The following is a 24,418-nucleotide window of genomic DNA, read 5'->3' on the forward strand; positions in this document are numbered from 1 at the left end:
AATTTTGAAAGAATTTCATGTTCTGGATTTTTATTAATTCAAAAATTTTAAAATACGGAAAAAAACATGGTTTGACGGTGGCAACTGTGCGTCTTGCAGTCAGCTGACAGTGAGTGACACTGAAATATGTAATTGCAAAGATAATTTTTCCAGTTTTCTCCTGAAATTCTCATTCAACTTATTTAGAATGTATTAAATGAGTTAAAATTTACTTTTCGCATAACTACCCTTTAAGAAATATTATCTTTTCCTTGGGAGTACGATTTCCTTTGCTAGAGCTTGTAAATGATCGAATATTGCCGAATCTTCTATTTTTCATCCCGAAGAACCATCCAAGAGATTACAGGAGTTAAAAATCTATGACATCACTGCACATGGATCGGCCATCAGAAAAACTTCAAGAAAAAAAACAGTTTTTGAAGCAAACAATTTGAACTAAAATGAGATCTTTGTTTAATAAGCAGGAAATGTAAAACAGATGTTGAAATATCTGAAGCATATCTTTTTTTAAAATTAAACTTTAACACTTAATATTAATATCGTGCAACAATCACTCTGATTTAATTTTAGTTATAGAATGAGAATATATAAGAAATAGGTATGCTACACTTGGCAACATCTTTTTAAATCGGCTGCAGCTCTGATTGTCACCTTGACGTTATGACGTAAACAAAAAGTTTGGGGTCCAAAGTGAAATTTCCCTAATTTCTCTCTTGAAATTCTCACTTATCTAATCGTTTCAAATATTTGAAACGTTTATTAATTATAACTACGACACATAGATTACACCAAATTCTAGTAGAGTCGACCACATCTCAGGTCTAATTAGTTAACAAACAAGTACGCCCTATTGGTTGTAGTGGCCTCAGATTCAATAATACAATATCAAATTCGTTTAAATTGAAAAGTATTAACTTGAGTGGAATTGGCAATTTGTAGGTGTTTCTTGTAAGTAATATTACATATCGTTGATATTATGTTTTAACAGTGTGTCATGCAGTCTATCAACTTCCAGATAAAGTATTTGAATAAAACTCTTTGCCTATGAGTGAATATTATCAAATTTACAGAAAAGGTTGTAATTCATTTGCAAGGAACCCTTGCAGCTGGCCATAAGCAACTTCATAAATTTAAAACCTCCTACAAGAACTTCATTTTGATTAGATCAACATGTCTCTCAGTGCCTTAAAATGCATTTCACATTTGACAAGACCCTTCATGAATAGTTTCAAAAGTAGTATCAGATGTGTGGCTGCTAGTCAACCTTCTGGTCAGCCAGCTTTGGCTAAAAAAGAGTAAGTTTGTCCTAATTCTTAACAACCTACTAAAAAACAATTTTTTTCTCTTTGCAGAGTTGAAATAACATTCATTAAAGCCAATGGTGCTAGAGTCAAAGCTAAAGGAAAAATTGGAGATTCATTACTAGATGTTGTAATCAATAATGATTTGGATTTTGATGGGTTTGGAGCCTGTGAAGGTATATTTTACAAAAAGTTTTTATGGCAGAAACCCTTGGGTTTGTTTTGATAGGAACTCTTACTTGTTCCACTTGTCATTTAATTTTCCAAAAGAGCACATTTGATGCCCTACCTAATAAGCCAACAGAGGAAGAGTTAGATATGTTGGACTTGGCCTATGACTTGACTGACAGTTCTCGATTGGGTTGTCAAGTGATTGTAAATGAAGATTTTGAGGGTTTGGAAATTAAAGTACCTGCCACCATTAATGATGCTAGAAGCTAAGAGAGGTTTATTCTATAAAAAATTAATTCCTTTAAATATCAAAGTGTCTATAATAAAATTGTTACTGTTTTTAAAATGAGTCTTATTAGGCGCGTGTGTAAATTTTGAAACTATCGCAATATTTTCGTGGGTTTGTGCCTAAGAAATTTAGTCAAGACCATAGTATTGTAGAATAGGTGGTTTTGACATGTTTATGCATGTTATAGGCTATCTTTAACAACCCTTATTTAGTACAAATGTGCGTACAGCTATAAATATATACACGTTTAATGTACAGCAGCAAAATTCAACACATAAAAATACACTCATCACTAATACAATACTTTATCCAATGTTGTTATTGCTTCCATAGCTTCTGCCTGCTCATTTCTCCTACAATTAAGCCATAATTAAATCTCAAAGATTGAAATGCATGACAGCTTTAACAGGAGCACTATAAACGCCTACTTCACAGGAATATTTGATTCTTATTACTGACCTTCGCGTCGAATTTGCTTGATTCTCTGTATTTCTGCTGTTGTTATCCCCGTCAAAACCGAAATTGCTTTTTGTAAAGAAGTTTCGATCTAAGGTCTCCATATTCCTGTTGTTCCTCTGCTCTCTTTCCGCACAATTATCGTCAAAACCTGAATTACTCCCCTCATAGTGTTTGAAACTTGAACTTATTGACGCGGTGTCCCGTTGGCCTCGTTTAACGTAGATTGAAGGGCCTCTAGAAGTAATCATGAAGAGAAAGTCATTAGGGAGAAGTTGGGATATGACTTACACTCTCTTATACGCACTGACAGGGTCCAATATTTTTACTAGCTTCATTAGATTCCTTCTCCATATGAAGAAATAGACTGTGCAGCAGATTAGGATTATTATAATGCCTCCAAGAACACTTTCTATAATTATTGTTTGGATACGGTAGTTATTGAAATCATTGATCTGAAAGGAGGCATCTGAAAAATAATTTTAGATGCTACTGAAACTTACCAAATTATCAAGTGTGATGTTTGTTTTAGACATGATTGTTTCTTTTGAATAAGAATTTTTAGTTCTAGATATTCACATTAACGGAATCCACTAGTAGTTCCACAAAAATCTGCCAATTTTAAATAGATATGAAATCACTGTTTTGTGTACGTTTCTATTTCGTCGATGCTTTAATCTCCTCTATTACATTATTGTAAAGATAAGAAGCCTTATCTCAATGATGTTAAGTTTACTTTATTTAATTTTTTTGGATTAAAATGTGTGAGAGAAAATCTGGTTAAATGTCAATATCAAAAGAAGGGTTTGAATTAGAGGTGCCTCTCTGTTAATATCACAAAAAAAAAATTGAACAACAGTTTTTAATATTCAACAAAATAGGGCCAAATTAGATTTTTAAATCAGAAACTTGTAAATCTATCCGACAGAATAAAACTCTATCCAAACCAATGATCAGCCATGCATTCCCTGGACCATTCAGTCTGGCAAACCCAGCACCAGTGATATTTGCATCCCGCTCTAGTACACACCATATGCATACACCCTCCGTCCCTCTCAGTTGGAGTTTTACAGCTGGGGCAAGGCTTGGTGATAACCTTATGTATTAAATTTTTTGCAGAAATAACAAAAAAAAGTTTACTCTTTTAGACGAACTTTTATGGTAGTTCTGGATGCGTCCTCCGCCTCATTATTAGGTATACAACTTAGTTCATCATTGCAACAGCCTGAATCGTTGTAGGGGGTGGTATCAGAGGGATCACACTCCCCTATGTGGTACCCTTGAAGACAATTACGGCAGAAAATGTATTTGCAATGATGACAACTTATGCGAGTACATTCCGGATCGGCTGCAAGGATAAGGAATAAATTAAGTTTATATATGAACAGACAAATTCTGTTGGTTAAATTTCTCCAGAGATGGAAAAATATGGTCCTAAACAATATTCACTGATGAAGTTCTGTCTTCAATGGGCCAAAAATTTACAGTATTTTTAACTATTAACCTGAAAAGGATTTTCAGTTCAAAATAGTATTTCTGAAAAATATTTAACCACTCTACCATAACTTTAATTTCACAGGGAAACTTACCTAATATTCCCGTACCGCAGCCTGGTTGAGGGCATAACATTCCTCCAGACTGCAAAACAAATTCTTCAGCTGCAAACCTATGATATCTAAACCACAAAAAATTTAAATTTCACGTAAAATTGGCGAAAATAAGGACCTTTCATAGTTTTCAACATCTAGCAATCTAAAGTGGTGCACTTCTTTTATAAAAGAGTCTGGACAACCATTGGGACAAATAAGAGTGTAACCAAATCTGAAACCAGCAGATGTTAAAGTTAATAAATTTAGACCTGAGGATCTTACTCTGGATGCTGCCAAAACTGCCTTTCAGTGAGTTTTGACATACAGTACTGCCTAAAACAATCCACGCAAACTATATGGTTATTTTGGCATGGAAATGTGAACATTGTTTCTGGTATCTCCAGGCATGCCAAGCATTGAAGCTGCCTCAAATTCGGACGAATTAAATCTAAAGGTACTGCTTGATCTCCTTCTCCTAAAAGGCCCCTTTGCATGACTGATATAAGTTCATGACTGCAACTAACCCAAAGAAACATGTTCAGAACACTTGAAATAAAACTCTGCAAAAGTGGGTTCTTGGTTTTGCAATATGTTTTCACATAACTGTGGATCATTTTCACATGTGCCAGTTATTTGTTTAGGTGTCAATACATGCCCCCAGTTTTGAGGTTCTGAATGCACAGTAAATGCCCCACTCTTACAAAAGTGACATCTGACTCGAAGTTTCCCTAAATGATTATTTCAGTGATAAACTCCTCAATGCTGAAATATTAACTACAAACCTTGCTTAAGGTCTTTGCAAGTGGGGCAGTACACATAGAAATGAACTTTTTTCTCTGTAACAGGAATTGTATCCATGCTGCTCTCAAAAAACATTGAATCATCTAGACTTTCACTTAAAGGTACAAGTTTGGAATTATTTGTGGTTGAGTGGCTTTCACCCTTATTTTGTGGCTTAATTTTTACCACATGCAGTATACTCTGTTGCCCTAAATCACACTCTTCTAATGCCCAATTTATATAAAAAAAAATCATATATGTTTTTTAACAAGCTTTTACCAATAATGACATCATCTCCCAGTTCTTTACCAGCAAAAATAACCTTAAGCTCATCAGGCTGAAGTCCCATTTGAGGTGCCACAATTCCCTTAATATGTGCCACCTTACATTTTGGATCTATATCTAAGGACAACTTGCTGCCAGTAGTGGTTTTGACATAAATGCTCAAAAGGTTCTGAATGATGTGTTTCTTTGAGGTCAGTAGTTGGAGCATGGTTTGGATAATGCTGGTAAAGAAGGAAGTGAGAAATTTCAGCATTATTTAATAGCCATCAACTGAAACAAATAGTGGTTTTTAAGTAAAATCAGGTAGGTAGAGCTGGCAAGAAGAAAGGGATATTTTATTTCTGAAGACACAGAAGTAGACATTAGGGCTTTTCTTACAGCAAATTGAGCATTTACCTTCAAATCCTGAAACTTAGTACAACTACTACTTAATAATAAAGTGTTGTAATGAACAATTTACAATTTGTTGTTATGATTAATTCGTAATTGTAATTCGTTAATAATAAACCAAACAAAAATAATAAATAGCTTATTTGTTATTTTATGTCATTTGTACAGCATTTTCATTCTAAAACATATCAAAATTAAAACTTCATATGCTTTTCACCATTGTCAAGATTGACATTATTTTCGCAATGACGAAGGGATGATTTGTCCATTTAATTAAATATAAAAAACACCATACGCTATTGTCAAGATATTTACTATATTTTTGAAAATACCGAAGGCATTTTTTCTTACATTAATAACAGGTAATCATTAAAAAAAATCTTAAATGTGGCGTTGAAATATCAGAAGCACGTCCGAAATCAGCTTCTCTGTAGTCCAGACACCATTTTATTTTTCGTAATGATCGTCTTGTTTATGAGCGATTGTTTACTATTTTTTCATTTTCAAGGTTATGTTTTAAGTTTTAAGTGATGGTTAATATGAAATTATTAAAATAAATATTTAAAAAATAACCAACACTTAATCCCAGTTAATGCAAGTAAATACTATCCGTAAGCTAAACGTAAGCACTGGCTTAATCCAGCTTGTCGTTTGCCAATATGCTTGTTCTTCGTCACTCGATTTTATCGGTGCTTGTAACCAAACACCGCTTTCACAAAGTATTTCAGTACCATTTACCCAAAAGACTGAAGAATTCAGATAGCAAACTTACCCCAACATCTAATTCCAGTAGTTCATACGAACTGGATTCTAATGTCAAACCTCTCAGAGAAAAAGTCAAAGAGACCACCAAAACTACTTCCTACTTGGCTATAATTTTCCTTGGAGTGGGCATTTGTGGAGGGCTTATGTATACTGTTTTCAATGAACTCTTCTCTAGTAATAGTCCCAATAATATTTACTCTAAAGCAGTAAAGAAATGTATTGATCATATACAGGTATCTGATAAGTTGGGGTATCCTATCAGTGCTCATGGAGATGAAACCAGAAGAGGTATTTTAACATTCTCAGTCTTGATTTAAAATAATCTTTGTGTTTTCCAGGTAGAAGACAACATGTTAGTCATGCATATTATTCAGACAAAGAGGGTAGAAAACACATAAGAATTAAATTTTATTTAAAAGGCACAGCCCACTCGGGCACTGCCCATTTAGATATGGTTGAGGTACTATTTATTTACTTATTAATTAGTCACAACCATTTTAAATAATCTATTATTGCTTGAAGGGGAATGCTGGCAGCTTTGAGTATCGATTTCTCTTTGTAGAAGTGGATGATATGTTTAGATCTATAATAATTGTGGAAGATAACCGAAATTCAACAACTGTATCTGCTACTCCGGAATTAGAACTGAAATTTTAAAATTTACTAAGTAACAATGTTATTTATTTAAGCAAGTTTTATCTTTGTATAGCAAAACCAAATTATTTTTAAAAATATAGTCCTTAATTCCAGAAATCAACCACCAAGTTACTAAGTACAGAGAAAGGAATTGGACCCAGGCAAATTTTAAAATCTGCCAAATTCCAGGCTTGAAATATATTTTGTGCTCTGGGATGGATAACTTTAAATTAAAAGTAAAAGTTCCTTCGTCATTTATCAATGTGTTTGGGATTACCAAAAGATTTTCCAGAGTCGTTTTCACTGAAAATAACTTTTTAATTAGAAACTAATAATGATTAAGTTAAAGCACTTACTGTCACTTGCTGCATAATTAGTAACAATCTCTTCAAATGACAAATCTTTCATACTATCAGGTATTAAATTGGTAAATACACCATCTCCTGAGCATTTCAGTGGGACTGATTGGTATAATCCCAAGTCTGCCTGTATAATAATGTGAGACAGACCAGCTACAGCTAATTGTTGGTGAATTAAGGCACTATTCATGCGGAAGACGCATGGTGACTTCTTCAAAAAAGGGAAAATATTACATAGGATTGAGTTTTTAAGACTTCAGCACTTACTTCTTTCATACTATACTTGAGTGAAAGAATAAAGTAATATGAGGTCACTGCTGGAAGCATGGCTTGAATCGTTAACTCTAAAGTGTCTATTTTACCGTCATAGTTTTGGTCCGATTGGAAAATCTTAAAATACAAAAAAAAAATTATGCTTTTACTCTTAAAGCAATTATCTAATCTCCAGGCAATACTTTTTGATTAAAATATATTTAGCAACAAGGGGTTGCTATTCATGTTAGTTGCAGGGCCAGAAAAAACGTCACCCTGTATCTATGTGAATATCAGTCATTTGCAAATTTTCAACTATCTCAAAAACTGTAGAAATTAGATAGAACAAAAATAATTGAATTTAAACATCCTGTATATCTTAAGGCTTTGAGAAACGGGAATATAATTTGCTGCCTAGAAATTTCTTTATAATGAAAGAATTTGCGGTTAGCAAATGAAAATATAAAAAATAGTACAAACAAGTGAGTAGTCGGATAGTAAACTGTTACCACTGTTTTTAGAAACATATGGTGCAAATAATTGAGTAAAAAGGAATCTCACGATATATATTGTTTATCAAAGCAATGTTGCCCTGGAGCATTCCTCCAAGCAGTGTTATATACTGCTTGTCTATTGCGCAATACAATTAGCTGTTACCTTTATACTAGAACATGGATCCAACTTAGGATCATGTGAAGGAAATGAACTGCAAAATAGAGTTTTGTCCTTAGTAATAATCCAAAACAGGTACTCTCCTTTAACTTTGACATTTGGTTGCTCATAAAAGAAATCTTGTTTTAACCAGAAACCTGTTGAAATAATAATAATGTATCTTGATAGGGTTTTAATGTTTGAACTGTATTCTTGCCTCCTGTTTGATAACAAAGTATAAATGGTAACGCGACGGCTACTATTTCACAGATCACAGTTATTAATGTGGCTTTGGATAACAAACAAGCTTTATATTTTACTTTCAAAACGTTTGTATGCACCTCCAAAACTGCCATAATCACGAATAATTGAGAAGAAAACCACTGGTTTTTAGAACCAATTATTTGTTTGTATTTGAACTTTGCTAACAACACAGTTGCTATGTCCATGAGATTTACTACTAACACCATCTTGGGGGCAAAAAACAAATATAATTTATTTTTTACTTATTTATTAATGACATTAAATTTATGCAGTTTCAACAGCACCAGCTGCAGACTCTTCTGTGTACTTGCCCTTGTCTTTACCTAGGGCAGCTAAACGTCCTTTGGCCCTACGGTCAACAATCTTCTTTCGGTCCTTGTCCATTTTTAGTTTGACAATTACTACCTAACAAGAGGTTTGTATTAGCATGACAAGGTGATATGACTAATGAAAAATTTATGTAGTTTAAAAAATCAGAGCCAATTTCTCACCATGAGGAAGAATCAACCTAGCAAAGTATCTGTGAGTACACAGAAAACCTGTGTGACCAGTACTCTGCCAAATTGAACTACTACCGTCTACGAATGGTTTCAATCATCATATTGAATTTTTATGGTTTAATTACTATGGTCACATTTCATCAATATATCTTACCTTTGAAGGGTGAATTCCCACATAAACACTGGCTCCATTTGCTTTTTCCCTTTGTATCCTTTCAATATAAATGACAAACTTCTTCCTGTATACTTGGACCACCTTGCCCACTTGTTGTCCTTTATAGTGGCCTCTTACGACCTATAGAAAAACATCATGAAACTGTAAGAAAAAACAAACAACTTTAAGGTACATAACATGTACAGTAAGCAGCGAAAAAAACATGTTATATGTAATAACCACTTGGAAACCCACCTGAACTTCATCATCTTTCCTAATGGGCATGGAACGAACGCTATATTTTTGTCGAAGTTCCTTGGATAGGGGGGTTGACATAAGCCTTCTTTTAACATGAGAGGGTGCAGTGAAATGCCGCTTCCTGTTCTTGTTTCGGGACGCTGATACCAGTTTGTTGAACTTCATGATGATCCTGTGTTGATCTTCACTCTACAAACATTAACCCATAAACTTTTACGTATTTAATTGTAGATAAATAATACAAAGTTAAAACCCTAATGGAACGATTTTTGAAAGGTCGGGTATTAATATTAATCGGTTTTATTCTGATTTTTGTGTTAATTTAAAACGATGATTATAGATTTAACGAAAATAATTTTTTACCTACCAACAGCAAAAACACAGAAACGAGAAGGAAAGCCAAGAACTCAGTTTGACATTGGCAGAATTTGAAAAGACAAGTTGTAGTGAAAAGGTATTTTTAATTATCCTCAGAACCTTCAAGAGTAAAGGCAGATTCGAACTACCGTCTCCTATGCACTAGATGAGATAATATCACCGCTGGAAGCTATCTATTTCACTTCGACACGTTGAAAATGGTTATATTACAACAAAGATAGAAAAAATTCGGTCTGTTAGAGTTGAAACATCAGAGCTGTCAGTTTTTGCAGCGACACGTGATATTAAGAATCTTATCAGGTTATGATTTTTATTTTCAAACAAATATTTTTATTTTTTTAATTAAGCCACTTTAATGCTATAAATTACATTCATAGGTGAGGTCACTATTTTTACAATTAATAAAACTCACCTATGGAGAAACTAACTATCTTGCGAGGAATAATCCGGGAATTCAGATATGCACTTTCTGAAAGGTCTCTGAAAGACAGCCTGGCTTTCAATTATCTGATGAAACAATACAGGAAATATAAAACCACAGATCAGCAATTGTGCAAAGCACAGTAAGTTTGTATTTCTAACGAAATGGTTAAAGCAAGTTGCTCTTTATAGAGAGGAGATGAACTTTATTGCCAACAGTTATTTGTGTTACTTAAGGAGCTCTCGACTATCTCAAGAAATTCATGATGCATTTCATGGCAAAGGTGAGAGGACTGTGCAAGAAACTGCAGATATGGTTGGATTCAAGTTGCCCCATGATCCTAAATAGACTTCATGTTGACAATTGTAAATAAAAAATAGTTTCAATTTATATAACATAAACATGGCACATATGTTAATATTATTATTTCATTCACTATATCTGAGGTTTATGAAGACATCTTGATTATCCTTAAATATGTTCAAGTTTCCGTTTTTCAAAAACACGACCACCTTTCTGAGCAATATCTTCTTTAGGCGTTCTGGCCCATCTCTACTCTGCCAAAAAATTCAAATGATGTTGTTACTCTCTTGGCTCTGTTCGTGCTAGGCAATTTACCTCACATTCAATTAGTAGTTGGTCTTGCTCAGTATATCTTGGTTGTCTTAACTTTTTGCACTTTCACGAACTTTTACTTTAAAATCCTCATTTTCCAATTTCTTCATAAGGTTACCTCTAGTATACTTGCTGTAGAGATTCGTTATTGCTGTTCTATTTTGTTATATGAAAAGTTGATTAGTTAACACAACTTTTTCTTCAATCTTTCAAATACAATTATTTTTATTGTTACATGGTGTAACTATACTTTTTCTCAGACATCTTCAAGTCTTTCCAACTGTGTCATTTTGATTGCCCCTGAGTATGCACATCCCAGTCCAATTACCTGAGGTGTTAAAAATAAAACTTCAAGTTATTAGTTAAATTATTAGTTTTTAATAATTCCTTCATTTTACTCATAGGTAAATGAAAGTACCAAAAGTAAAAAAGTAAAAAAACATAATTGACTCCATAGCCAAAACGTTTAGACAAAGGTGTGTATGTAAGACGCATGAGTTAGTAAACGGTCACAAATACAGTGGAAACAAACTATGAACTTTATAAGGATAAATCCGAAATTAATTGGAGGACCTGATAAGCTAATGAACACTTAGAAAGATTATTTGCTGGGAATGGAGAAAATGACGTAATACATACATAAATAACTAATCTTATATGTAAAAATATCAAAAATATAAAGTTAATATAAGTAGAGGATAAATTAAATAACCTTACGGAGTCACTGGATTAATGATAATTAAACTAATTAAAATAGGGTAGCTGCCTTAATTACAGCGCAACTGTCGTACAATCTTAATATAGGCACATTTTCTATAACCTTATCAGTAGGTTTACTAATCTACGTAGTCTTGATTTAACTAATACTCGAAATCACTAAAAACACCTGGATGTGTTGTAAAAATAAATGCAAAGTTTTGCGGTCCCACTGAATGAACTAAGAGTTAAAATTTGTTTACCCTGTACGCGGAAAAACCGGGAATGACTTGATAAAGGGATTTATTGGACGGGACCCACTACCAAATGCGTATAATATAAATGCTCTCATTAAACTATACAACTAACATCTACAAAAATAGGTGATTTGATTCGTGAACATTTTAATAATTAATAAATTGTAAAAGAGTCATCAGGGAAGGGATCAATCTCACTCGACTCTCACTTTCTGGAACTCTTTGCAAACGCTGTTGATATGCAAATCTCTGATAAAAATTCAACCCTCTTATATTTTTTATAATTTAAACCTCCGATTTGATATCATTTGCTCTACACTATATGTATACATATAATAAGTAAATTGTCACTTTTGCTTTGAAGAAAAAATATCGATAACAGTCGGATATCGTGGGTGTGTAATATCACTTAAAAGTATGACACATCTGATGGTGATTATTGAGCAGATAAACTATGAAATTTTGGTAGGTTAAATCATCCTAGCGGCCTTACCATCACTAAAACAGCTACCTACGTATCACATTTGATTGGTGAACCCGCAATCCCAGCTCTAGGGCGTCATCCAACGCATAGCCCCACGTCGAAAGTACTTTTTTATTGGCGTTTCGTCAGACGTCCGTTTGGTATATGCTGTTCGATAGGTAGTTTAAAGGTTTTTCTTCGAATTCGCACTCCGAGTCTTCGATTTCACACAGATTGGTTGACATGTCGCTGTTGCTCGCATAGCATCCGCCCAGGAGGGAATGACGTTCTTCTAAGAAATTTATGTAACAAAAAGACTCTTTTTTGATAACACAACTTACCTAGGGTAGTTATGACGCTGGCGATATCGTCATCTACTTGCTTCCTCCTGTTGCGGTTGCTCGGAAAGCCATAAGGCTCCACTTCATCTGAACCCGGACTTTGCAGCGATTCACCTTCGGCTTCACTAGGGATATTGTAGATATGCGCGGGAAGATAAGAATTCGGGTGACGAATATAACTTTCAGCTGTGAATGAAAAACCAAATATCACAAATTAAAATAATGAGTTTTACGAAACAAACGATTAAAAAATCAACATCAGCTCTAATAATAATTCTTGCAAAGCGGATTGTTAATTTTGTTGCGGAATTTTGGATGAATACTACCAGCTAAAACGAATAGAGGATCTTTAATTTGATGTGGCCTTGTTGGGCATTGGAAGTTCCAAGAAACGGACAACTTGGTCGTTGATGATAGTGATTCTATTGCATTACACAGCATGGGAAAGTTCGAGGATATAGAATTTATAGATGGTGGCAAAATGTTAGTTTTCGCCCTTTTACAATGGAGGCTTCTTTGACGAAGACGTTGTTTGCGTTGATACAGTCAATAACAAGGGACACATTAACATCTGAATTAATACTATACATTAAAAATTCTCGTGTAGATGTACGGGTGCTAATACTGCAGACTACTTGTTTAAATGAGAGGTGGTTTGCAGTGGCCGAATGACGCTACTCGGTGGCGGACCAAGTCGTTCATTTGTAAGAGCTCCAAAAATGACAAAAACTCGTTATATTTGGTAACCATTTACAAAACCTCAATGACCATTGAGGGAACAATTATTAGTCTAATAGGCTTTGGGAGATCTCTTTGGTCTTAAAAACTCGGGAGTTTATAGGAATATTCATGCATAAAAAGAACTTGAAGTAACGCATTGCGAGTTGGCTAGTTCTGAGACTTCTCTGACTTATGAATTAATGTATTTATTGTTCAAAAGTGTTTAAAAGCTTCCTAGAGCCAAAATAGCACATTACTAAAATTCCTTTCAACACCGTTAAAATATACTTACTTGGTTTAATACTAATCAAAGGCACTGCGATAGGAGCACAAACAAAAAACTTATGTTACAAACTCCTCTAAATCGCTTATGCATTTAAGGCAGAATAAAATATTATAGTAAAAATTAGTTTTGTGATTGCTAAAGAAGTTTTGTTAGGGTCAAACTATATAACTCAAAACTCATGACATCCACAACGGTTCCCTTATGTGATTAATATCTTGTTAAGCATTACATTAGTAACTTCTGGACATTACCAAACTTTATCGCTAACCACAAGATATAAGTACGTCGAGGGAAGCATTACACGTGGTACTAACGCAAAAATTCTATCGGTTAAATAAATGAAAAACGTTGCATTGGATAACATTAATTGGTTACTGAAACAGTTAGGTATAAATGCATACTTTAAATTACATAAATTAACTTACAGAGTACAAGTGATTTATTGGTTACAAAGGCACATTTGCTATATAGATGTTTCGTGCCAGAGTATTGCTGAAATCAAGTGTTTTGAGCTTAATTTAGTGGGCCAAAAATTATATTTTACAAATTGTTTTACACCATATTATAGTTCTATTTAATATTGAGCTGTCGTCAGTCTGATATTGACAAGGCTGTAGTCTTCTTATATCGAACATTCTGGTTGTTTCAATTTCGCTTTTAACGATTCAAAAATCCCCAATAGTTACAAAATAATTATTACCTGCTGGAAATCTGTAATCTTGCTCGATGGACGCGTCTCCACTTAGAGAATTTAGACCGTTGGGCTCGCGACTCGATGCCAAGTCTGTGTCGCCCATATATTCTTCTACGTCCACCTATAAAATTAAACAGTAGTTTTAAGTTTCCGTCACCATGTTGTCCACAAAAGCGATTTACCTCGTTCAAGGTTGACACCCCTGTCGAGGATTTGTGATGGAGATACGGACCAGATATGTGATTGGCACGAGACTCGTTACTCTCGTTACTATGAAAACTGGATGAATCAGGAATCTCCGAGCCAGGCACTTCGGTTATATTTGGAAGAGTTTGAGACTGCCGCGCCCAATCTGAACAGTCCCAATGGTAACCTGAATAGATCACAAAGCACTTCTTAAGTTAAGTTCGAGTATATAATATGTGTATAAATATTATTTCTTTATATATTTACGTACTTCCTACGTTTCTTTGGTCATCGTCCTGCAAATTCCCACCCATGCGCGTATTGCCGTTTGTGGTGTTACTTCTACCACCGTAAAGCCTATTGGGTAAATCGCAGTTCCCGGGATTGGGTGTCTTATAATCTGATAAAGATACATGTTTCGTCTAATAAAATTTATCCAGGTAACCAAATACTTACCATTTTTCATCCTTGCCTTATCGTTAATAAGAGCGGATGTCAGATGCATGTCGGCCCATCTGGTCTTGTCCGGCTCGCAGTGGTTGCTCGTACATCCCTGCTGAGTGTTACGGTTCAGGTTTTTCCCGTAATCAGGAGCAATTTCCAATTCGTCACCGGCCGAACCGTAACTCCTCAAGGTGTCCAAGTTGTTCAGCATCAGAGTAGTGGCGTTATTGTTGTAAATACCTGTAAATACTACGGTGCGTATTTCGGGACTTTTCAGTGTAGATTCTTACCATCTGTGTGAGAACTGGGCGTATAACTGACTGGTCGCGCAGCGATCATTTCTCTGTGATTCACCTGTAGATTGCTCAATTTAGAGCCTCTCTTCAACTCCGACAGTTCGTGCGGTCTGTGCGTAGAGTTCAGTACATTGTTATCTTTAATGTTTAAGTTATTACGGCTACGACGGTCTTTTGCTCTACAAATATAATACGATAAAGTGCAAATAATGGGTTAAAATGGGCGAATTACTTTCTCATTCTGCAACAGCAAATCGCACAAATTATCACGGACAGCACCACCAGCGCAGCCACCGCCACACCGCAATACATCAGCTGATTCCAGGTGATATTGAGGAAGAAAGTCGCTGACTGTACAGTGTCAAATTGAGAGTTAGCACAGTATGCTCCGCTAACGTTAGAGGGGCACATGCAGTGGAACGAGCCGATTTCGTTGATACAAGTGCCTCCATTCTGGCATGGATTCTTCTCACATTCATTCAAATCGTGTTCACAGAATTCTCCGGCAAACGACCTATATCCCATTTATTTTTTTAATTTTTATACCGGTAGAGGCCATAGAAAACACATGTATAAGAAAAATATTGCTCAGGGCAATACTTAATTTTCAGTGTCAAAATTAAATAAGTGCAAGTTAAATCATTCACATTACCTGCATTTACATAGCGGTCCATCATCTCCCTCTTCACAGACACCACCGTGTTTGCAGGGATTTGGTGAACAATATCTTCCATATTCACACCTTTTGCCACTCAATCGTAAAACGCATTCACAAACGAAATCGCCCGCTATAGTCGATCTGCATTTACCTCCATACAAACATGGGGCTGAGGCACACGGATCCGTATCCACCTCGCACAAAGAGCCAGAGTATCTGTTGTGACATTCGCACTCGAATCTTGAAAATACAATTAAAAAAATATATATAATAAGTGTAAACCTATTTACGTAACCAGTTAGGAACTGTGTAATTTTATATAACGAGTGGGATTTTGTGGCCCGAGTAAGGGCAAACAATATGACACGAGCAAGAGAAAGTAGTATTTAACGAGCTTCATACATGATTTAAACTAATTTTACTTTGTGATGAAGAAATCAGAAGAAAAAGACACATATTTGGTCGTATCCCTTGGTATTGCAATGCTATTATGAGATTTGAGCAGAAAAAATATTTTACCCCGCTTTTAAGTCTCTGCACGTCCCTCCGTTTAAACACGGCTGTGATCCACAAGGTCCAGGAAGAATTAAAATGTCAGCGTCGCAACTGAACTCCACATTAGCGAATCGCTTCAGTACCGCCACAGAATTCTCTCCAGATTTGTGTAAAGGTACCGACACCTATAATAAAATAATATTCGATATATACAGAGTATCCAAAATTTTGATGCCTATAACAAGGACATCCAAAAAAGTGACAGTTCATCAAATGATGGAATGAAAAAAAATTACTTCAAATCCTGTTAACGCTAAAATGTAGTCACTTACCCTGCTAATTCGAATATCATCCATGCAACCAGTGAAACCTTTCTGAACGTCCTCGTAGCCCAAAATTGAAGGGTGCTGATGTACTTCTGCCCCCAGATACATTTCGTCACTTTGTAGGTTTAATATGTCGCTCACACCCGGGGCGGATCCCTGGGCGACATATATGCCATCTGAAGATCAAAGTTATAAAAAAAGGTGTTTAGATCTTTTGACATCCTTACCGATGGTGATTTTAGCGTTATTTCTGTCCCTCTCCAACTTAATTTCGTGCCAATTTCCATCGGCAACATAAATATCTGAGACACGAACTATGCCCTCACCGCTACCTAGTTCGAAACGATATTGGACGCCTCCGTTGACGATTTCCAAGATGTTATAGTCTACTTTGCCGGCCGCATACATTAAATTTCCTATATTACAAATTAAAATAAACTTTTAAGCATAATATAGAATCCTAATTACCAGTGGGTTGAACACTTCTCACACGTAAACTCAAACTCAAGCGATCCTCGATGGACTTCTTGTTAATAATCCTGTACTGAGAGTAGCTTTTCCCACTAAATGATAAAGGATTGCGGGCGATATAACAGTTCTGATCGTGGCATTTCGATATGTCCACTTCGCAGGATGGTCCTGCGTAGCCTTCTGGACACTGACAAGAATAGCCCATTTGGGACGCATCCGGCACGCATGTTTTGACTATAGGACATGGATCACGTGCGCATTCATTAACGATCGTGTCACACCTTTCGCTTCCGTACCCTATATAAATTAATTATTTTATAAATGTTTTGTGCGAGTATATACTATTTACTACTTACCTTGCTTACATAGACAATCTAACTTGTGTTTATGCTTCGGGGAAACAAAGCTGGTCACATCGGTAGACACCGGTTCGATCACGGCAGTGTCTAAGACGAAATGATCCTGACACACGCCGTACATGCAATATTTACTGTTGCACTTCGGCCTAATAATTTCCTCCACTACCAATTTGGTGCTTTCTTCCAGTTCCTCGAGGTTATCGGTCAAAGCTTCCCTAATCGCTTCTGAAGAGAAGAAAGCCTCGTCCGATTTCCTTACGGTAAACAGAACATCCAAGTCTTTTTGAATGTAACGTTTGGCCCTTAGTAGATCTTCGTCGGTTGATGGTTGCACGCTGATGATCACGACGTCTTTTAACTTGCAGTTTATCGCATTTTTCACTGCTTTCACAAAGCCTGAAGACAGCAAGGATAAGTGGTTTTGGTGTATTTTATCCGCACACTCTTACCTTTCTTATGACTCAAGATGAACGATTCAGGGCTTACGTCTCTAAAGCGGATTCCCACCGAGCTGTCGAGCATAACTTCAGTCAGAATTTGAACATTTATTTTGACAATGGTGTAGGAGAAAAATTTGCCGTCTGTTACTGACACATTGAGTCGATATTCCCCTACATCGAGGCGTGGAAGCGCCATTAAAGTGCCATCAGATCTGCCAAATTAATAAAAATCAGATTACTGTAGCATCACTTCTCAATTAAATTTGGATTCGCCGGTATCAAGAAAATAAACCATACTTGCTAATTTGAAAGAGTTCTTGGGTAGGATAGGCAACGCCAATTGTAGGGTTTAATGCGTAAGTTAACGTGTCATACTGGTCTTGGTCGTTGGCATACACTTTACCGATTACTCCGCCGGGATACTCGTCCAAATAGGAGTTCACATTAATGTCCAGTGGGGTGATAATCGGTGGATACTGGGATTCCTCTATTATTTTTATTAAAACCTGGAAACGAATTCAAGTAACTGAAGACAGAAAAAATGAAAAACTTACCCATGTATCTGAATATAGAGGAGGACTCCCGTTATCGAACACTCTAATATGCAGCAAATAATTGTTCCTAATTTTATGATTAAACTTGGAGGCGGTCCTCAAAATTCCATCTTGATCTAAGCGAAAGTAATTGCCTTCATTGCCTATTCGAATGTCGAAAGTATAGGGAGTCGTGTTAGGAGGCATATCCTCGTCACTAATCTTAAACTGTAATATTGAGTGCCCTGAAATAAAATCTCGTTACTACTATCAACTTAAAATAAAACACCTCTTTTTACCTATAGGTTTATTTTCTTGGATGACCTCTGTGTAGTTCACTTGGGAAAATAGGGGAGGATTATCATTGGCATCGGCAATTTCGATATTCAATACCGTTTGCCTCGAAAGAACTGGCAGTCCGTTGTCTTTGGCCAATATTTCCAACTCGTACTTTGAAATCGATTCTCTGTCCAATTGCGCTGCTACCAAGACATAGCCAGACTTAGAGTCTATTGAGAATTGTTTCAAATTGTCCCCGCTTATAATCGAGTATGTTATGTCGCCATTATCATTGCTGTCAAGATCTGTAGCGACAATCTACAAAACAAAATAATGATCATAAAATTGACGACATAAGCTGAAGCAAATACCTGTATTATCTTTTCGTTTATTGCTGCATCTTCTTTGATTCTAGTACTGTACGAGACTTGGCTAAATACTGGCGCATTGTCATTGCAATCTGTTACTGTTATATTAACAGTAGCAACATTACTCAGTGGGGGCGTCCCACCATCTAAACCGAAATTATTTTGTGTTACAATTATAGTTTTACCATTTAATACTCACCGATCGCCTGAATAGTTAGAAAGTAGTCCTTGGCTCTTTCAAAATCTAACATATCGGCAATGGTAATAACTCCAGTTTTATTATGAATGGAAAATTTTTTATGTTCATTTCCCCCTATTATTGAGTAATAAACCTCGGCATTCGCCCCTATGTCCTTTGAGGTGGCCTGAACACGTACCACGTCAGTACCTTAAATAATAATCAAAACTTGATGACCACTAAAGCAACAAATATCATCATTTCCCATCTTACCCACAGCGTCTATCTCCGGTATCGAAGCAAAATAATATTTATTTTCGAATTCCGGGGGATTATCGTTAATATCCTGAACGTTAACGATCAAGATGGCGATACTGGATAGCTGTGGGGTGCCTTGATCCATAGCTTGGACGGTTAAGTTGTACATTGCTCTTAGTTCCCGGTCCAAAGGCTTCCCTAGTGTGATTATTCCGCTCTCCTCAGCCATCAAGAAATGATCGTTAAACGAATCAATGAACGAGTACTTGATCTTCCTGTTGATTCCTATGTCGCTGTCGATGGCGTGGATTTTCGTCACCAGAGTGCCCACCTCAACGTCTTCCGGCAAAGCCACCGAGTAATGGGAAAGAGTGAAGACCTGGATGAAAGGATATTACAGTCTAGTACTATTGTCAGAATATTGCGTTGTAGACAAAATAAAGATTGTTGCTGGTTGAAATATTTTTGGGAACCGATATTAATCTCTTTTTTAACAATTTTTAAACAATTTTTAAAATGACTTATTGCGACCTGAAGAAACAATATTTGTACAAAAATGATATGTAATATAAAAAAATATGTCAGTGCTGCAATATGAGAAATTCTCATTCAATTGGCAGTACAGTTTTGCTATTAACGGGTAGTTACGAATAAGAACATTCGTGATTATGTGTCTTTTACGTTTGTTCTCGATGTTCAAGGTTAATTTTAGGTGTTTTCCGCCTTACCGGGGGGTTGTCATTCAAGTCCGAAATAACCAAGTCAATCTCAGAAGAGCACTGCCACTCTGTGTGTTCTTTGTCGTGGACATGTGCCCTTAAAGTATATTTTGGGCGGCTTTCACGATCCAAGTACATCGCAGTTTTCAAGTCGCCCGAATCTTTGTCTAGCAGGAAATGTTCTGAGTCATCGCCTGAGCAAATATTATAACTTTTAGATAGGATGTTGGACCAGTTGTACGTCCCATACCCGACAAAACGTATTTCAGTTTCGAATGTTCCGGGCCGTCACTGTCGCTAGCCAAAACCCGCAGCACGAACGATCCTGGCAGTATACCTTCGGACAGCATTTGGCGATAACGATACTTTGAGCAGTAAGGCGGATTATCTGCAAAAACATTTAAATATAATATATATTATGCATAACACATATTTTTTAAACTTCCAGGTTAACAGGAAGATTAGCAGCACCTCAATAAATTTACTCTTTATAACCGCAAAAGCTACTGATGTGACGATAATGAATGACACTTACCATTGGCATCTGTGACGGTTACAGTCACCTTAGCAGTGTCGGTAAAGAGTCCGTCGGTGACCAATATGTTTAAGCTGTATCTGTCCACTTTCTCTCTATCTAATGGTTTGGCAACGTAGAGTTCTCCAGTTTGGCGTATTTGAAACTGCGAACTAGGATCACCTGCGCATAGTACAAAACATAAACTAATACGACTAAATTAAAAAATTAATTACAAGAGTTATAACCAAAAATCAATGTAAAAAGTCGTCTCGGTTTACAGTTAAAGTTATAAGTAATTTGGTGGTAATTTAATAATTACCTACTTACCATCAATGACATAAAAATTTACCGGTACTGCACTACTATCCTCATCAACTGTAGTTAAAGTTAATAAAACTGTTCCTGGCAGAGCGTCTTCACTAACCGCTGATTGATGTAGCTTTTCTTTAAATACTGTAGGGCTGTCATTGTAGTCTTTAAGTTTGATTATAATCTAAAATAATTAATGAGCCAGTTAGCTCAAAAATCTACGATTCGTATTTTTTTGATACCGATGTCCTATCCGATAATTTGGGTGTCCCATTATCTGTGGCGCTGACGTAAAACTTAAAATCAGATTTTAATTCTTTGTCCAATTTAACCAGGGTGCTTATCCATCCCGTGTGAGCGTCTATCGCCAAATAATTGATAATCTCCGAATTGTCAGGAGTGAAACTGTAGCGTATCTCGCCGTTGCTGCCTTGGTCTTCATCATGGGCGATTACTGGCGGTCAAATTTTATTTAAGAATCAAAACCTAATTGTAAAAAATTGATGTACCTCTCATTATTGACGCTCCCTCTGGAACATTTTCCGCTAAATCGAGTTTATAGTATTTGCTCTCAAAAAGCGGGGAATGGTCGTTTTCGTCCTGGAGTTGTAAGACCACTTCGGCCAACGCTGTCAGTGGGGGACTACTGTCGGTCAGTGCGAGAACTCCTATCACGTGCACCGGTTGAGTTTCAAAATCCAATGGACGAGCGAGAGTTATTTGACCCTGAGAATCGACAGAGAACTGTGGGTCTTCGTCGACATCCGACACTAAAATTAAAGATTAAAAAAAAAAGGAATTAAATAATCTGATATCACTTACCAATTTCAAAATTAACAGACACGTTTGATGAAATCTTCAATTTAGTGATAACAGTACCGATGGCGGAATTCTCAGACAAAAAGAACTTGCTCTCCCTCCTCTCAAATTTGGGAAGAACATCAGTGGGACCGCTAATTAGAATATTGACAGGTAAATCGCTGTGTTGCGCCGGTGTTCCTTTATCTGTCGCCCGGACGAAAAATTGAAATACTTGTCCGACTAGAAGAGAAGAATAATTTTACATTAAAATTTTATTATTATTTATAAATACCATAGAGCCCAACGTTTCCAATGAGGAATAATTCACCCGTGGCAGGATTAATTCCAAAAATCGTAGTCACATTTGAAGATTTCTTATCGTATATTGAATACTCTAATTGAGCGGCCCAACCTTCATCTGCGTCCGTGGCTTTGATCTGCAAATTTAATGGTCACAATTATGTAGATTGAAGGGATAGTATCGAACCTTAGAAAACGCCACTCCTGTGGATAAATTCGAGGAAATGGTTATTTTGCTTTCGTTCAGCAAAAATCGAGGAGCATTGTCATTTTCGTCGATAATTCGAACTCTAACCGTCAAAAAATCATTAAGACCTCCCGCGTCCATCGCCATTACCGAAATTTCATATCGTTTTTTCTTTTCTCGGTCCAGGCTTAAAATAAAACATGAACTGTATCAACTGCCCTGCATGGAAGATTGTCACTATTACCTTATTTTAGTCACAATTTTGCCGCTTTTTTCGTCAATACTAAAAATTTCGCTCATCATATCGGAGTAAATACTGTATGTTAGAGTGCCGTAATCGCCAAAATCCATGTCAGTAGCATTTACAATGGCAACTAGTGACCCGGGCATTTTATTCTCCGGAACGGAGACATCTAAAAACAGTATAATTAAGCCTGTGTGGTGGATTCGTCATGAACTTTTACCGAGAATAATATCCTTAAACTTCGGCGGATGTAAGTTGGCGGGAATCAATTCGACTTTAAGCCTAGCAAAGTTGGTGTATACGCCGTCACTGACCGAAACATTTAATAGCATCATTTGTTGATTTCCGAAATTTGCCAAATTTACTAGAAGAATGAAGTATTACAAATAAATATTAACAATTCGATCGATGAAAAATTTACCTAGAGATACAACTCCCGTTGCAGAATCCATAGAAAACGTCTGCTGTTCATTTCCCGCTATAATTTTGTATTTCAAATTATTTCGGTCGACATCATCGGGGTCGCTGGCTTTTAATATCGTCACAAATTGGTCTCTTTTAGCAGACACCGAAACCGCACAAGAATACGAGGAGAACTCGAATTTTGGAGCATTATCGTTCATATCCAACACTGAAACAAAGAAACCTAAAAAATTCGGTACTTTGCCAAAGGCACAACAAACCTGTAATCCACACATGGGCGGTATTACTCAAACTTGGAACTCCCTGATCGGTGGCGACCACCACGAAATGATGCTGAGTGGCCGTTTCGTGATCCAAACTCTGCTTCAAGAAAACATTGCCCTCTTTATCGTCGATATAAAAGAAATCGGTGGCGTTGTTGTCTTTGCTTTTCTGAATGGAGTAAGAAATGTTCTTGTTAATGCCTGCATCGTTGTCACTAGCAATCACTTTTAGAATTCGAGTACCGAATTGCGCAGCTTCCGATATCGAAATATTGTAGGATTCCTGCGTAAATTCGGGCGGACAGTCGTTGACGTCGGACAGTGCTATTGATACCTAGAATTGAAGGGCATAATGTGATAATGACGGCAACAATATGAGACACACCCACCGGCACTTCGGCGTAAACACCAGACACCGAGTCGGTCGCTCTTATGACCAACTCGTATTGGGGAATTTCCTCGTAATCGAGCTCATCGACCACGGAAATAACACCTAAAATCGCAACAATGTCGTTTGAAAATAATGGTACATGTTACTTAATATGCTAAGACACAAAAGGCAAATAACAATAATGAAACGCAGCAAAGCTGTAGGCCTTGAAAATGTGACTTAGCAGGAAAAAAGATTCTGTGACCTATTACATTGCAATTCGTACAAACATTTCAACATTAGGCACTCAGTTTTGGTTATGTGGGAATGATTAGTTCGGCTAAAGTAAAACTACCATGCTACTAATGCGAGGAAATGCATTCTATACAGGGTGTTTCAAATTGGGGAATCGCTGTGGGGATCTCATAAACTATAAGGGACCCAACTGGTCCTATGATGTAAGTAGAAACGTATTTTTTTTTCGTCAATTTCAAGTAATGTTGGTTACATTTATGGCTAAAAGTCGACCAACATTTATTTTGGTAAAGCCGGTGGCATTTTTTCCCACATTTCTTTAGTGTTTCCTGAGCTGTTAACCAAAAACAATGATTAAATCACTGGAAATACTCAGAACTCTCTCAGTCTTAACACATATTCTATATAATACATGTTTCGGTTAATAATGTTCATTTTTTGCTAAATTTACAAGTTCATTTCTATAACAAAGTCAATTATGTTAATAATCAAAATATTGGTTATCGTTAACAATGACTTTTTCTTATCTTTCTGTCAAAGGAATACTTTCCGGGCCGAAATAATTTCTTGCTTTTTGAAGCTGATCAATTATCAAGACAAATTTAAATTTTTTCGTACGAATGGAAGTGTTGCTTTAAGTGTGCGTGTTGCATTGATCGAAATAAATAATAGTTCGAAGGGGCTAAATCCGAGGAATATGGCGGGTGGGGTAGGACGTCCCATTTAACGTTTTCCAAATATTTTTTGCCGATTTTTCAACACGAGGCC

At 36.3% G+C, this 24,418-nt stretch overlaps 8 protein-coding genes across 23 annotated transcripts in view; 3 read left to right on the plus strand and 5 right to left on the minus strand.

Annotated features, from left to right (window-relative positions):
- The first annotated feature begins 103 nt into the window (after positions 1-103).
- On the plus strand, positions 104-1,818 carry Fdx2 (Ferredoxin 2). Of its 5 annotated transcripts, none has more exons than XM_066293537.1 (4): positions 104-128; positions 1,165-1,295; positions 1,353-1,477; positions 1,531-1,818. In XM_066293537.1, exons 2-4 carry the CDS (start codon positions 1,171-1,173, stop codon positions 1,740-1,742), a joined length of 462 nt encoding a protein of 153 aa, XP_066149634.1. In that variant the 5' UTR covers positions 104-128; positions 1,165-1,170; the 3' UTR covers positions 1,743-1,818. The 5 variants fall into 5 exon arrangements, with proteins under 5 accessions (XP_066149634.1, XP_066149633.1, XP_066149632.1 ...); XM_066293536.1 differs by lacking the exon at positions 104-128 and adding an exon at positions 217-948; XM_066293535.1 differs by lacking the exon at positions 104-128 and adding an exon at positions 218-948 and having other exon boundaries at positions 1,107-1,295.
- LOC136345340 (uncharacterized) lies at positions 1,071-2,920 on the minus strand. The gene is made up of 4 exons (XM_066293531.1): positions 2,721-2,920; positions 2,509-2,672; positions 2,221-2,454; positions 1,071-2,114 (listed from the first exon to the last, which is right to left on the minus strand). Exons 1-4 carry the CDS (start codon positions 2,751-2,753, stop codon positions 2,054-2,056), a joined length of 492 nt encoding a protein of 163 aa, XP_066149628.1. The 5' UTR covers positions 2,754-2,920; the 3' UTR covers positions 1,071-2,053.
- Positions 2,555-5,597, minus strand: park (parkin). Of its 4 annotated transcripts, XM_066293523.1 has the most exons (10): positions 5,268-5,442; positions 4,866-5,141; positions 4,589-4,810; positions 4,331-4,534; positions 4,089-4,281; positions 3,943-4,038; positions 3,807-3,892; positions 3,372-3,565; positions 3,127-3,313; positions 2,555-2,686 (listed from the first exon to the last, which is right to left on the minus strand). In XM_066293523.1, exons 2-9 carry the CDS (start codon positions 5,122-5,124, stop codon positions 3,155-3,157), a joined length of 1,413 nt encoding a protein of 470 aa, XP_066149620.1. In that variant the 5' UTR covers positions 5,125-5,141; positions 5,268-5,442; the 3' UTR covers positions 2,555-2,686; positions 3,127-3,154. The 4 variants fall into 4 exon arrangements, with proteins under 4 accessions (XP_066149620.1, XP_066149619.1, XP_066149621.1 ...); XM_066293522.1 differs by lacking the exons at positions 2,555-2,686; positions 5,268-5,442 and adding an exon at positions 5,479-5,597 and having other exon boundaries at positions 3,063-3,313; XM_066293524.1 differs by lacking the exon at positions 2,555-2,686 and having other exon boundaries at positions 3,063-3,313; positions 4,589-4,795.
- Positions 5,598-5,688: 91 nt separating this feature from the next.
- On the plus strand, positions 5,689-6,920 carry LOC136345339 (mitochondrial import inner membrane translocase subunit Tim21). 2 transcript variants are annotated; one of them, XM_066293530.1, is made up of 4 exons: positions 5,689-6,314; positions 6,365-6,486; positions 6,549-6,714; positions 6,777-6,920. In XM_066293530.1, the coding sequence occupies exons 1-3, from the start codon at positions 5,921-5,923 to the stop codon at positions 6,681-6,683; spliced, it is 651 nt and encodes a 216-aa protein (XP_066149627.1). In that variant the 5' UTR covers positions 5,689-5,920; the 3' UTR covers positions 6,684-6,714; positions 6,777-6,920. The 2 variants fall into 2 exon arrangements, with proteins under 2 accessions (XP_066149627.1, XP_066149626.1); XM_066293529.1 differs by having other exon boundaries at positions 6,549-6,783.
- Positions 6,686-8,394, minus strand: LOC136345338 (transmembrane protein 231). 2 transcript variants are annotated; one of them, XM_066293528.1, is made up of 6 exons: positions 8,142-8,394; positions 7,931-8,082; positions 7,289-7,411; positions 7,019-7,232; positions 6,940-6,965; positions 6,686-6,885 (listed from the first exon to the last, which is right to left on the minus strand). In XM_066293528.1, the coding sequence occupies exons 1-6, from the start codon at positions 8,392-8,394 to the stop codon at positions 6,703-6,705; spliced, it is 951 nt and encodes a 316-aa protein (XP_066149625.1). In that variant the 3' UTR covers positions 6,686-6,702. The 2 variants fall into 2 exon arrangements, with proteins under 2 accessions (XP_066149625.1, XP_066149624.1); XM_066293527.1 differs by having other exon boundaries at positions 6,686-6,965.
- Positions 8,395-8,418: 24 nt separating this feature from the next.
- RpL26 (ribosomal protein L26) lies at positions 8,419-9,614 on the minus strand. The gene is made up of 4 exons (XM_066293538.1): positions 9,468-9,614; positions 9,098-9,289; positions 8,843-8,983; positions 8,419-8,593 (listed from the first exon to the last, which is right to left on the minus strand). Exons 2-4 carry the CDS (start codon positions 9,263-9,265, stop codon positions 8,453-8,455), a joined length of 450 nt encoding a protein of 149 aa, XP_066149635.1. The 5' UTR covers positions 9,266-9,289; positions 9,468-9,614; the 3' UTR covers positions 8,419-8,452.
- A 142-nt stretch (positions 9,615-9,756) lies between these two features.
- Positions 9,757-10,748, plus strand: LOC136345344 (protein FMC1 homolog). The gene is made up of 2 exons (XM_066293540.1): positions 9,757-10,041; positions 10,091-10,748. Exons 1-2 carry the CDS (start codon positions 9,893-9,895, stop codon positions 10,245-10,247), a joined length of 306 nt encoding a protein of 101 aa, XP_066149637.1. The 5' UTR covers positions 9,757-9,892; the 3' UTR covers positions 10,248-10,748.
- A 121-nt stretch (positions 10,749-10,869) lies between these two features.
- kug (kugelei) overlaps positions 10,870-24,418 on the minus strand; it is a 56,513-nt gene continuing 42,964 nt past the window's right edge. For 3 of the 7 annotated variants that reach the window (XM_066293507.1, XM_066293506.1, XM_066293503.1), the window contains 36 exons: positions 23,415-23,518; positions 23,023-23,359; positions 22,761-22,970; positions 22,560-22,703; positions 22,340-22,508; positions 22,096-22,282; positions 21,901-22,045; positions 21,630-21,848; positions 21,317-21,577; positions 21,050-21,261; positions 20,826-20,991; positions 20,517-20,678; positions 20,232-20,369; positions 19,991-20,175; positions 19,278-19,641; positions 19,026-19,214; positions 18,830-18,972; positions 18,479-18,776; positions 18,201-18,424; positions 17,944-18,152; positions 17,656-17,858; positions 17,204-17,602; positions 16,845-17,144; positions 16,604-16,792; positions 16,383-16,552; positions 16,075-16,235; positions 15,550-15,795; positions 15,130-15,411; positions 14,892-15,076; positions 14,614-14,841; positions 14,429-14,557; positions 14,154-14,344; positions 13,978-14,092; positions 13,284-13,307; positions 12,272-12,457; positions 10,870-12,222 (listed from right to left, as the gene is read on the minus strand). In XM_066293507.1, coding sequence (XP_066149604.1) covers positions 12,077-12,222; positions 12,272-12,457; positions 13,284-13,307; positions 13,978-14,092; positions 14,154-14,344; positions 14,429-14,557; positions 14,614-14,841; positions 14,892-15,076; positions 15,130-15,411; positions 15,550-15,795; positions 16,075-16,235; positions 16,383-16,552; positions 16,604-16,792; positions 16,845-17,144; positions 17,204-17,602; positions 17,656-17,858; positions 17,944-18,152; positions 18,201-18,424; positions 18,479-18,776; positions 18,830-18,972; positions 19,026-19,214; positions 19,278-19,641; positions 19,991-20,175; positions 20,232-20,369; positions 20,517-20,678; positions 20,826-20,991; positions 21,050-21,261; positions 21,317-21,577; positions 21,630-21,848; positions 21,901-22,045; positions 22,096-22,282; positions 22,340-22,508; positions 22,560-22,703; positions 22,761-22,970; positions 23,023-23,359; positions 23,415-23,518 — 7,220 coding nt within the window. In that variant the 3' untranslated portion in view covers positions 10,870-12,076. Of the gene's footprint in view, positions 12,223-12,271; positions 12,458-13,283; positions 13,308-13,702; positions 13,770-13,977; positions 14,093-14,153; positions 14,345-14,428; positions 14,558-14,613; positions 14,842-14,891; positions 15,077-15,129; positions 15,412-15,549; positions 15,796-16,074; positions 16,236-16,382; positions 16,553-16,603; positions 16,793-16,844; positions 17,145-17,203; positions 17,603-17,655; positions 17,859-17,943; positions 18,153-18,200; positions 18,425-18,478; positions 18,777-18,829; positions 18,973-19,025; positions 19,215-19,277; positions 19,642-19,990; positions 20,176-20,231; positions 20,370-20,516; positions 20,679-20,825; positions 20,992-21,049; positions 21,262-21,316; positions 21,578-21,629; positions 21,849-21,900; positions 22,046-22,095; positions 22,283-22,339; positions 22,509-22,559; positions 22,704-22,760; positions 22,971-23,022; positions 23,360-23,414; positions 23,519-24,418 lie in introns of those variants that run through there. The other 4 variants (XM_066293504.1, XM_066293509.1, XM_066293505.1 and 1 more) reach the window with 4 other exon arrangements.

Source organism: Euwallacea fornicatus, chromosome 19 (assembly GCF_040115645.1).
Source record: "Euwallacea fornicatus isolate EFF26 chromosome 19, ASM4011564v1, whole genome shotgun sequence".
Classification (NCBI taxonomy): Eukaryota; Metazoa; Arthropoda; class Insecta; order Coleoptera; family Curculionidae; genus Euwallacea; species Euwallacea fornicatus.

Excerpts from the sequence above, each read along its gene's own strand:
- Fdx2 (XM_066293537.1), top strand. The coding sequence starts at position 1,171 with ATGTCTCTCAGTGCCTTAAAATGCATTTCACATTTGACAAGACCCTTC. Across the intron at positions 1,296-1,352 it reads CCAGCTTTGGCTAAAAAAGA|AGTTGAAATAACATTCATTA; the intron begins GTAAGTTTGTCC and ends TTCTCTTTGCAG. Across the intron at positions 1,478-1,530 it reads TGGGTTTGGAGCCTGTGAAG|GAACTCTTACTTGTTCCACT; the intron begins GTATATTTTACA and ends TTGTTTTGATAG.
- LOC136345340 (XM_066293531.1), bottom strand. The coding sequence starts at position 2,753 with ATGTCTAAAACAAACATCACACTTGATAATTTG. Across the intron at positions 2,673-2,720 it reads ACATCACACTTGATAATTTG|ATCAATGATTTCAATAACTA; the intron begins GTAAGTTTCAGT and ends GCCTCCTTTCAG. Across the intron at positions 2,455-2,508 it reads GTCAGTGCGTATAAGAGAGT|AGGCCCTTCAATCTACGTTA; the intron begins GTAAGTCATATC and ends GATTACTTCTAG.
- park (XM_066293523.1), bottom strand. The coding sequence starts at position 5,124 with ATGCTGAAATTTCTCACTTCCTTCTTTACCAGCATTATCCAAACCATG. Across the intron at positions 4,811-4,865 it reads GGGAGATGATGTCATTATTG|AAGAGTGTGATTTAGGGCAA; the intron begins GTAAAAGCTTGT and ends ATTGGGCATTAG. Across the intron at positions 4,282-4,330 it reads TTCTGAACATGTTTCTTTGG|GAGAAGGAGATCAAGCAGTA; the intron begins GTTAGTTGCAGT and ends GGGGCCTTTTAG.
- LOC136345339 (XM_066293530.1), top strand. The coding sequence starts at position 5,921 with ATGCTTGTTCTTCGTCACTCGATTTTATCGGTGCTTGTAACCAAACAC. Across the intron at positions 6,315-6,364 it reads TGGAGATGAAACCAGAAGAG|GTAGAAGACAACATGTTAGT; the intron begins GTATTTTAACAT and ends TGTGTTTTCCAG. Across the intron at positions 6,487-6,548 it reads CCCATTTAGATATGGTTGAG|GGGAATGCTGGCAGCTTTGA; the intron begins GTACTATTTATT and ends TATTGCTTGAAG.
- LOC136345338 (XM_066293527.1), bottom strand. The coding sequence starts at position 8,394 with ATGGTGTTAGTAGTAAATCTCATGGACATAGCAACTGTGTTGTTAGCA. Across the intron at positions 8,083-8,141 it reads ACTTTGTTATCAAACAGGAG|GTTTCTGGTTAAAACAAGAT; the intron begins GCAAGAATACAG and ends TTATTTCAACAG. Across the intron at positions 6,966-7,018 it reads TAATTATGCAGCAAGTGACA|TGAAAACGACTCTGGAAAAT; the intron begins GTAAGTGCTTTA and ends AGTTATTTTCAG.
- RpL26 (XM_066293538.1), bottom strand. The coding sequence starts at position 9,265 with ATGAAGTTCAACAAACTGGTATCAGCGTCCCGAAACAAGAACAGGAAG. Across the intron at positions 8,984-9,097 it reads GGAAAGATGATGAAGTTCAG|GTCGTAAGAGGCCACTATAA; the intron begins GTGGGTTTCCAA and ends GTTTTTCTATAG. Across the intron at positions 8,594-8,842 it reads TGGGAATTCACCCTTCAAAG|GTAGTAATTGTCAAACTAAA; the intron begins GTAAGATATATT and ends ACCTCTTGTTAG.
- LOC136345344 (XM_066293540.1), top strand. The coding sequence starts at position 9,893 with ATGGAGAAACTAACTATCTTGCGAGGAATAATCCGGGAATTCAGATAT. Across the intron at positions 10,042-10,090 it reads CAGCAATTGTGCAAAGCACA|AGAGGAGATGAACTTTATTG; the intron begins GTAAGTTTGTAT and ends TGCTCTTTATAG.